The sequence below is a fragment of the Sminthopsis crassicaudata genome, chromosome 5 (assembly GCF_048593235.1).
Source record: "Sminthopsis crassicaudata isolate SCR6 chromosome 5, ASM4859323v1, whole genome shotgun sequence".
Lineage (NCBI taxonomy): Eukaryota > Metazoa > Chordata > Mammalia > Dasyuromorphia > Dasyuridae > Sminthopsis > Sminthopsis crassicaudata.
The window spans coordinates 229150468-229161353 of NC_133621.1; the positions used below are offsets into that span (position 1 = coordinate 229150468).

Consider the following 10886-nt stretch of genomic DNA (forward strand, 5'->3'; position numbering starts at 1 on the left):
TCTTTCCAGCTCTACTGAACAGTGGCCAGCAGGGAAACAGACACAAGAACTCTGAAGGTGACTGTGGAAGAGAAACCCATAGTAACCTTGTCCAGCCCAAGACAGGACAGAATGCTTGGTGAGAGTCCCCCTAAAACAGAATCCTCGGGCCTTAGCAGTAAAAGCATCAGCATTTCTCTGGCCCCATGCTCACTGACTGACACAGTGAAGGAGCCACTACACCCCCCAGACCTTTCTCTACCAGAGAATCTGAAGGAAAATGGAGAGTTCTCTTTTTCCATCAAAGTCAACTGTAGTTTTCTCCTCTGCCTTAAACTGGGAGGTGTAGAGCCCAGCTTCTTAAACTATGGTTTATAAGCCCATCACTCAATGTGGGGGGAAATGATGATTTTAATCAGTGAATGTTTTATATATCTATGATTACATAATTTCTTGAGCAAAAAAGGATCTCAAGTGGAAAAAGTTGAAGCCTTAGTCTAGAACATGAATGGTTTGGTATTGTGTTCCTAATCAATTCCTACTTGCAGTGTCATTTTGGATACATCACCACCTCTCAGGACCTATTTTCTTTCCTGAAAAAAATGGAAGGACTGAACTAGATGACCTAAGGGCCAAGATTCCTCTCCAAGCCCACTCTGGTAGGGCTCACTCTCTTGGAACTATTCTCACCAGAGAGCCAGGGACTCAGAATAGCCTTCCCTTCTCTTCCCAGGGCACTGCTTTATGTCTGGCCAGCTAGGTGGTGAAGTCAGGAGGATCTGAGTAAATCTGTTCTCAGACACTTAACACATCCTGGCTGTGTGACCCTGCAAGTCACTTAACCCCAATGGCTTCAGCAAAAATAGAAAAACAGAATAAGACAGCCTTTCCTTCTCTTCTCTCCCTTCCCAGTGCACTGCTTTGTGTCTTGTAGAAAAAGATAACCTTTCCTTCTCTTCCCTACCTGTTCATTGCTTTGTATTTTGCAGTACCAATAGCCCTAGATAAATTTTTCTCACTTGGGGAGTCGAGTTCAGCCCCTGGCCCACATCACAGAGTTCACATGAGGACAAAAAACTTGTATAAAGCACTTTGTAACTCATACTCAGAAATTAACTACATCGTTATTGCCAACTACCTAATTTTTTTGAGGGGGAAAGGGCAGGCATGCAAAGTCTCAATTTCAGCTACAAGTCTATTTTTTTATTCAATATATTAAATATATTAATCAGAAAAGTCACATACTATAAATCCAGAAAAATACGCAAATATAAACGTCAGAATCTGTCCTGTCTTTTTTTTTTTCTAGTGACAGACAATTTATGTACATGGAGGGGGGAAGGCAGGGAGAGTAGAGGGGATACAGGAGGGCTTACTCAGAGTCTGGATTCAAACTTATGTTCCCTCCACCTCATCCCTCTGCCCATGCTCCCCAATCCAATCAATGCCTCCCATCCCTCCTTGTCCAAGCCTCTCTCTCCCTTATGTACAACAGCAGCTTTCTGCCTATTTACAACGTGCTCATTAAAAAGATTTATTATACAAAAAAATTAAAGCAAGAGGCTATGGCCAGTTTTTTTTCTTTTTCTTTTTTGGGAAGAGGGGGAGGGAGGGAGGAAAGCTGGAGGGAAAAGCCTTCCCCCAACTCACTGTCTCCCGTTAAGGCTTAGAGCCACTTCTCCCCCCTCCCCTGGAGTGACCTATAGTACACCCCAGCCCAAGGCAAAGAGGGGGGTAAAAGGGGTTGGAAGGGAATATTTTGAGGAGTGTGTTGGAGCTATAGCCTGAAGGCACGTGGGGTGCGTGGGGGGAGAGGGGAAGGGGAAGTGTAAGTTTCAGAAGGGCAGAGTATCCATGAAGATCTTGTCCACAATGGCAGGGGGCGGCACCAGGTCCTCCAGTTTGAGGTAGAAGATTCGCTGCAGACCTTGGGTACACAGGGTCCGGAGTTCAGGCAGCTTTCCCAGGAGGCGAGACAGGCAGCTGGGGGCCTGGGGCTCCCCAGATGTGGATGACGACACGTGTTCCTTCAGACAGCCTGCGATTTGGTTCTGCAGCTCTTCCACCTTCCGAGGCTCCTGCAGCCCGTGGCGGTCTGTAGGGCAGAGAGAAGGGCAGCTGAGCTACCTAGCCAGGCCATGATGGATATTCTACTTTATCCAGGTTGGGATCTAGGACTCTTAGGTCCCAGGAGGTGTTCCTGTGCCTCCTTTGAACAGGGCTTCTTAAACCTTTTCCAGTTGCAACCCCTTTTTGGTTGAGAAATTTATGTGACTTCAGGTATATAAAATAGAAATACACATCAAACAGCTACTGATAAACCATGATTTCATAACCCTCATATTGTTATGAGACGCCATATAGAGCCACAAGCCACACTTTAAGAAGCTGAGCTTTAGAATTTGTACTGTTGACCAATATGGAGTGCCTTTCAAAGGAAAAGAAAATTTGGGATTCAAAAACTTTTTAAAGAATGTTAAAATTTTTTTTACATATAACTGAGAAATATTTAATGAAATATCAGCTGTGTGATCCTGCACAATTCAATTAACTTCGTATGCCTCAGTTTCCTCGTTTGTAAAATGAGCTAGAAAAGGAAATGGGAAACCATTTCAGTATCTTTGCCAAGAAAACCCCAAGACGAGTTAAGAAGAGTTAGACACGACTGAAAATGACTAAACAACAACATATTAAAAAGACTGCCTTGTTGAGTCTCCTAGTATGGACCCTCTCCACAGTTGCTTTTATATACACAGCTTCGGCAAACTGGCTTCCCTCTTGGGACTCCCTCCAATCTATAGCCAACATCTCATCACAACCTTCCTCCCCTCACACTTAATCTGCTCTCAGCTTCCGTGTTCTACTCAATGGTCTCAACACACACCCAGCTCCATTGTAACCTGCCAACACCTCCCAGAGCAGCCAGAACAAGATTAAAATTAAAATATAATTGGAAACCAACAAAAATTTCAAAAATATAATAGAACATAGCTGCTCTTAACCTGTAGTTTTCTAGGCAGCTATACGAGGGGCAGCCAGAGGGTACAGTGGATAGAGCACCAGACCCAAGTACAAATCCAGCCTCAAACACCTAACACTTACTAGCTGTGTCATCCTAGGCAAGTCACAAAACAGACAAAAGCCTAAAACTAAGTGGCTGTGTGGTTGTCTGGGGTTCTTGGGTCCATTTTTATTTGAGTTTCACAGCAGTGTTTCACACTGCTGCTGTACTGCTTCCAAGAAGTTCTCCCTGACTACCTGAGGCCCTCAAATTCATGCAGCAGCCATCCCACACTCACTTTGCCTTGTATTTCTGTCAGCTCAAGGTCCTGCCCCCTCCCCAAATCTGATCCCAAGCTCCCTGAGGCAGGGAAGGCCCTGGCCCCTGGTTTAGTGCTTGGTTACAAAGTTAGGGGCCATTACAGTGTCCAGTGCATTAGTGGCACAGAGGGCCTGGCTTCAGGGAAGGTAAAAGCACCTTCAGGCAGCTGGTGCTCTCTGTTCCTCACTTACCAGTGATGATGACAAGGGCAGCAAGGCAGGAGAAGGCCGGGACGTCAATGACCATGCTGTGCAGGGACCGAGAGAAGGCCAAGATGCTGTCGATCCAGTCCCCAAAGCCCCGGATGCACTGCAGCCGATGCAGCACCAGACCCGTGCAAAAGATCAGCTTCCCTTCTCCGGGCTTAGACCTGCATGCGGTGGTTGGGTCAAGGGGAAGGAGAATGTGAAGACTCTGTGGTTTGCAATGGGGGCCCCTTTCCTCCGTACAGATGCACAAAAGGGAATGTGGCAAAAGAACAGGGGCAAACTCCTTCTATATCTGGGGGCTAGGCTAGAAGGGGAAGAAGGGATTAGGACACAGCAGAGAGAGAGAGAACTAGGAAGCAGCCCTAATGGAAAAGGGGAAAGTGGGAGCTAGCCAATGCAAACATAGACAGTGCTTCCTGATAAGAGCTACAGCTTAGGGCTTGGGTTCTGGGGAATCCAGGGGAGTGCTAGAGGCAGGACTACCTATAGGCCAGGCGGAGGATGAAGAGTTCCAAGAAGGCAGACTCCAACAGCAGGTCCTGGTCAGCTGGGGGAAGGTCCAAAAAGCCAGGGATTTTCTCTGCCCACTTTCGAATCACATCCATGGAGCCAGACAGCAGATCATAAAACTGTTGCACATCTCCGGGGTCCTCCTTCCCAAACTGGGGCAGTGCTAACTCCTGGAACTGAGGGGGAGTAAGTGTCTTTAGAGAAAGAGCGAGCTCTGACACTCCCCAGGGGGCCCTCCTCTCCCCGAGGGCATCATGTTTATAGGAGAGGGAGCCAGGAGGCTGCCAGGACCCCGCTCCTCCCCCTACTCCAGCCAGGCAGGAGTGAGACTCACCTTGGAGTAGTCCAATTTGGCAGTGCTGGGCACAGAGTCAATGTGTGCTCGTACAAGGGAGGTGAGGAGGTTCACGGGAGAAGAATCCGGAGTCTGCTTGGGTTTGGAGGGGAGGCGACCCCGGCGTCCTTTCAAACTGTCTGTTCGCACCACTAGAGAGATCGGTCAGAGATGAGCAAATGGAGCTTGAGTGGGGTGGGGGAATAATGGGGAGCTGCAGCCTTCTCACCCAGTCTGGATCCAAGCTGGGGTGACCCCAAGAAGAGTTTAATTAGGTCAACAGAGCTGAGAACAAATTCCCTTGGAAAGACATCAGTGACCTTATGACAAGGATCCTGAACACTTTCAGAGTCGGATGAAACCTATGGTCCTTCTGAGTCATGCTTTTAAATGCATAAAACATAGGATTTCAAAGAAAACCAAATATATTGGAAAACAATTATAAAAAAAAATTTTTTTTGATCTGTGCAAAGAATCCCTGTGTGAGAAGACATGCAAAGGCAGTCTGCCTGGAGAAGCCCCCCTCAGTCTCCCAGGCCCCAGGAATCACTCCCCCAGCTTTCTTTCTCATACCTGGCCCCACCCCACCGCCTGTCCACCTTGACCTTGAGCCTTTTCCTTCAGATCCATGAGCCTCTTTCTCTATGCTGCAGTCAGACATGGCCCAAGCCCAGCCCTCCTCAGCCCGGGGTCCACCACCCACCTTCCTTCACCATGCCCACAGCCAGACACTTCTGGAAACGGCAGAACTGGCACCGGTTCCGACGCCTCTTGTCCACGGGACAGTCCTTGTTGGCCAGGCACACGTACTTGGCGTTTTTCTGCACCGTTCGCTGCGGGAGGGAGGGGGGCAGAGGAGGAACAAGCTGTCAAGCCTCAGAGCTGGAGGAGGGAAGAAACTGGATGGGAGGGGGTGCCTTCCAAGATCCTGCCGCTGCCTGGACAAAAGCAGCTTCTGTTCACAGCTATTTTTCTAACATTTGGGGCGGCTGGGGAAGTGGGGAGGAGGAGGAGAGGAGGGTCTTGGGGGGAATGGGGAGGTTTCAGATTTCACCAAGAAGCCAGCCCAAGGACACGAAGAAGGGGGGAGGAGGGCTCCCCAGATCCTGCACCTGTACTTTTCAATCTGTCTGTTTCTGCCAGTCCTTCCCCCTGAGGAGTACATGAGGACTGGGGAGGGGCAGGAGCGAGGGAAGCAAGAGAGGGAATGGGGCACAAACCCAGCACTGGGACAAGAAAACAGTCTGTTCCAGAGTCCTGTTCCCCACCACCCTCCCAGACCTCTTCCCAGCTCCTTTCATCCCCTGCCAGGAACATGACTGCCTGGGGCTTCTGCTCTCCCCCTCCCCCACGTTGGAGTTTGGGGTGAGGGTGCTGCAGAGTGGAGAATTCAGAACCAGACATCCTGGAGTCTTGTATCCCTTCCCCACTCAGGGACGAGGGAGGAGCCCTGTCTCAGTCCCCTGCACGGAGGACTCTTCTAGGGTCCCAGAATCTAGCCCTACTTCTTCACCCAAAGGAATTCTAGGCTCAGGGATCTGAGAATAAGACAGGAACTTTCAAGAACATCTAGCCAAAGCCCCTCCTTTTACAGACAAAGAAACTGAGAGAAGCAGAGAGGCAGAGGGATTTTCCCATTATGATACTGGTGTAACTCAGAAGCACAGTGGGGTTTAAGCCTGTCTCCAAACCCAGCACCCTTTCAGGGGATATCACACCCTTTTCCATGAAGAAGAAAACAAAAAGTGTGAGGGAGCAGAGCCAGCACTGCCCCTTCAGAGAAGGCCCCGAGTGTCCTAGTCTTGGTCTCCTCCGGCCACCTGCCATCGCCATGGCCAGGGAGGAGAGCCAGGTGTGAGGAGGAGGCCTGAGGGGACAGTGAACCCAGCGGCAAACTGGCAGTTACCTTGAAGAAGCCTTTGCAGCCCTCACAGGTCCGAACACCATAGTGCTGACAGGAGGCGTTGTCCCCACAGACAGCACATCGGCCTTCAGTCCCCCCGGGGACTCCAGCGCGAGCCTTGGCTGGTGACAAGGGCCCATCCAAGTGGGGAGAGCCAGGGGCCAGGGCAGAAAAGATGGCCTGTCCGTAGCCTTCGCCCTCCCCAAGCCGGTGAGCAGGCTGGGGGGGGAGCAGTTTCAGGGGGCTTGGGGACATGGTCGGGCTTGGGGCGGCAGGGGGACTGAAAGAAAAGAAGGCGGGAGGCTGGGGACGACCCTTGGGCAGTTTGCTCTGTCCATGCACGAAGACCGTCATAAGTCTGACTGGGGGAGAAAGGGCCAAAGGAGCTCCCATCCCAGGGGGAGAGCTGCGGGGGCTGGAAACCAGGGGTGGATGGGGACGGGGCAGAGCAGGGACTGCCATAGTAGTCTGATCCACTGGAGGAGAGGGTCTCGTCCAGCTGAGTACTGAAAGAGCCAGGGTAGCAGCCGTAGATTTGAAAGTCCTCAAACTTGAATGAAGAGGAGGCTGGGGAGGTGGCGGACGATGAGGATGTGGAAGAGGAGGACGATGTGGAAGAGGAGGAGGAAGAAGAGGAGGAGGCAGGTTGGGTAGTCCCTGGTAGCTGGTAGAGGAAGGTGTCAAACTCGCCCGTGTAGCTATCCATGAAGGTGCTGAAGCTGGGCAGGGCAGTGGGAGCTGTGGGAGGCACTTCCGGGCCAGCCAGGTCCATGGTGATCTTGGTGAAGCCAGACTGGATCAAGGGGTCAACGGCGAAATGCTCACGAGGTCCTGGACTCTGAGTTGATGTCCCATACTGAGCTGGAATACAGGGCATCTCTGTAGCAGGGAAAGAGAAAGGAGAAGAGATCCTCATTTCCTACATGCCCAACTCCTTCCTGAGGAGAAAGACACTGAAATATTTTCTACCCACAGCTCCTGAATCCCAGAGATCTTATGAGTTGGCTTCCAGAGCTGGAGAGATGAGCTCTGTATAAATAGCCCCATGCAGCCAGGGCAAGAACGAGTGTTTTGGGGGGTTGGGGAGGGGGTAGGTTGGAAACACCCAGCCCATGCCCTAGTCTGGTTGAAAAGTGACAGAGCCCTAAAGGACAGTCCCAAATAAAACCCTCTTCTGCTGAAGGAGAGGGGATGCCTTGATATAACGAGAATAAAGGAGGGAATCATTTTGGGGGTTGAAGGCCTTCATGCAACAATGATTCCTTCCCTTGTTCCTGAAAGACACACACACACACACACACACACACACACACACACACACACACACACACACACACACACACACCTATATAGACAGTGCACAAAACCCTTCACATTCACTCCAGGGCCCAGAGCAACTACTAAACCCCCTCAATGTTGGGTTCCCCCAAGAGCCAGGTCATCCTCAAGTCCCAGGCCCAGGTCCAGCCCCAGGAGAGAGCAAGCTGATCAGGTAACACCCCCAGCTCAAAGACCTTTAAAGGTCGAAGGCATGCTGGAGGAGCTCACTCAGACAGGAAAGCCGAGTAGAGGAAGACAGCAGCCTATGGGATCCCAAGAAGAGACAGTTCTTGGGAGGGATTCCAAGGCTGCCTCCAAAGACATTTTTCCTTGTTATTTTTTTTCAGTGTCATTTCCAAAGCCAGTAGGGTGCTGAGGTACCCTGGGGGGAGGAGGGGAGACAAGGAAGAAGACTCTGGGCCTTGGCCAATGAACTCATCGTGTTTCACTCTAAATCAGTGTCTGACCCGGGAATCCCACAGGAGAGGGGATGGGCAAAATCCCGTTTTACCTTTCCTTGACCAGAAACTCAGAAAGCCCCTGAGGGACAGCAGGAAGAGCTCCAGAAGTTTTAAAACCTACAAATGGTAGATGATCGGGATTGGGGAGTAACAGGGGCCTGACCCAAAGGGGGAGGAACAAAATAGGAGGAAAGCTCAGGTTCAAAATCTCTAACCTTCTCGGTGACCTTGGTCGTCAATGTACTACCCACCACCCTGGGCTCCATTCTCCTCATCTGTAAAATTCGGTGGGCTGCTTAAATGTTCTTCACTGGGGAGATGAGGGAGTGGGGTACAGCTGTGCAGGAAAGAACATGACCCAAGCAATTCAGGGACACAGGGCTCCCTAGCCTCAGGCAGAGAAATATCTTCAGATGCCCTTGTGCCAGGAGGGGCGGGGATGCCAACCCCCCAGCAGCCAGCACTTGCCAAGGGAACAAGGAACCCTCCTGCTCCGCCCTGTCCATTATCTTGGTGGGCACACAGCACAAAGGATAGGATTAATGGGGTGGGAGCAGGAGGAGTTGGGAGTGGCCCTGCCCCTGCCTGGAGTCATTCACACAATCCCAGGACAACGAGCCCCTTAGAAACCTCTGCCAGGTCCCTTCTGGATGCTATGGAAGCTTTAAGTAGCAAGGGGGGGAGGGGAAGGAAGGTGATTCAAGCAAAGGAGATGGGTGGCATCCCCACCCAAGTGAAGTTGGGGTTACCCTCCCCCCCATGAGGTCGGAGGACTGCATTTCCCCCTACTGCAAAGTGAGGCAGCGAGGGGGTTTTGTTCTCCCCGCCTCACAGAAGTAAACTTGAAGGGTCTATAAGGAAAAGTGGGAAAGAAGACAGGGGAGCTGCATGTGAGAGAGGGAGCAGAGACCGCTCGATGTTGTTCCGGAGTTCCACATCCTGATCAATAACCAACCTTCTAACCAGTGCCGCCCCCCCCCCCCCCGCCCCCAGACAAGGAGATTCCGTAGTTGACAGGTGACACCCCCACCCCCGAACGTTGCCTCACGGCCCCCCCAGACAGGATACACACATCAAAAACCGGGGGGGGGGGGGGGAGGCGGGGCGGGCTGGAGGAAGGGGACGGCTGGAGAATCCGGCTTAAGGCAGGTGTTGGCACCAGTGCGGGCTGCACCTGTTCCAGAAAACCGGCCCCGAGCTGCACCCCACCTGTGAGATCCAGCCTCCTGAAAAGGGAGGGGAGAGGGAAATGAGGGCTACCCGGGAGGAGGGGCACCCGCGGGCCGTCGGGTCGGCCGCGAAGTCTGGTACTTTATGTAAATGCAAACGCGGAATCCCGCCCCAGGGGTGCACACTTGGGGGGGTGCTCTCCCCGTCTGCTCTCCCGGGCCTCCCGAGAAAGTCTCAGACTTCAAGCGCCCCTCGTGCCCCCTCCCTCCTCTCCCCCCAATCCCACAGCCCCGGTGATGGGGCGCGGACGCGAACAGCTGGGGGAGGCCGCCCTGCGCCGCGGGCCTCGGCTCCCGCTCTGCTGCTCCCCTGTCCCCCCGCATCACCTCCGCCCCGTCCGACGGAGGCTGAGCCCCGTCCCCTCCCAGCCTGCAAAAGAACAGCGCCTCCCGCCTCTCCGCACGTTCCGGGGCAGGCTCCCGAAAGCGCGAGGGCACCGGGGGGTGGGGGGCATCCCGGGGGCATCCCGGGCGCGGGGCGGCCTGAAGCCCCCCGAGGTCGGCGGCAGCGCCCCCGGACGCGGGGTACGGGAGCCCCCACGCACCAACCTCGGGGACGCGAGGCGCTTCCAGCCGCATAAGCACAGCGCTCCCGGTGCCCAGGACCTCGGGGTCACAGACCCGTCTCCAGCAGGGGACCGCTTCATCACCCGCGGCAGCTGTGGCACCTTAGCCCCGACACACCTCGCCCGACCCCGCTCCGAGGAGCAGTGATGTCCCCGGGACAGCCAGCAGCAGAGCCCGTCCGCAGCCCAGCGCGGGGCCGTGCACCCCTCTCCTGGTCCGCCGCCAGCCCCCCTGCACCCCAAGCACCCACACCGCCCCATCCTCTGAGCGCTGGTCCCGCAGACCTCAGTCACCTACCCAGGGGACTTCCGTCCTGCAGCTCCTCCTCCTCCAGCCCAAAGCGGCCGGCCGGGGCCAGGGCAGAAGCCCGGATTTGCAACCTGGCTCCCGCAGCCCCGATGCTTCCCCCAGAACTCTGCAGCCTCCGCCACTGGGGCTCTCCCAGCGGGCCAGACCCTCCTCTTAAGGACTCCGTGACGCACGGAGAGGGGCGGGGGCGCCACTGACGCACGCGGCCCGGGAGCTCTCCTGGCCATACAAGGGCGCGGGGGGCGGCGCGGTTCCGGCGAGAGGGAAGGCCGGGGGAGCGCTGGGAGGGGGAGCCCGAATGGGCGGGGCGCGCGGGCCTGGAATGTCTGCGCGCGTGACGCACTCGGGGTTCCATTGACGCAAGGAGCGGGGATTGTTTGATCTATAAATAGCCTCCGCTCGCCCGCCGAGCCGGCTAAAAATAGCCTCGGCTCGGCTCCCCCCTCTCCTCGGCCCCGCTCGAGAAGGGTCCGGAGGGGCGGGGTGGGCCGGGGCCAAAGGGGCTCCCCTAAGCCCAGGATCCCCCCTTCTCTGGGATGCTACGTTCCTAGGGGTTGCCCCGGTGGTGCCCCTTTTCCCTTTGAACTCGGCCGGCCAGGTCTGGAGATGGAAGGAAAGAGGGGGCGGGTCCGGGGAGACCGGTGCCGCCGGACCCCCCCAGGGGCAGCCCGCTGCTTTGGAAAGCATGGACCCCGGCTGACTGGGGGCCCCCAAGTCTTCCGGCTCAGCTCCAACCCCCCGCT

The 10886-nt window shown here is 54.5% G+C and overlaps 1 protein-coding gene across 1 annotated transcript; it reads right to left on the reverse strand.

The window, feature by feature from the left end:
• Positions 1–1165: 1165 nt before the first annotated feature.
• On the reverse strand, positions 1166–10282 carry NR4A1 (nuclear receptor subfamily 4 group A member 1). Its single transcript, XM_074270337.1, is given in 8 exon segments — positions 1166–2074; positions 3493–3671; positions 3994–4196; positions 4355–4506; positions 5058–5187; positions 6261–6581; positions 6583–7136; positions 10132–10282. Coding segments are annotated over 7 exon segments (1797 nt in total). The 5' UTR covers positions 7135–7136; positions 10132–10282; the 3' UTR covers positions 1166–1814.
• Between the last annotated feature and the right edge of the window lie 604 nt (positions 10283–10886).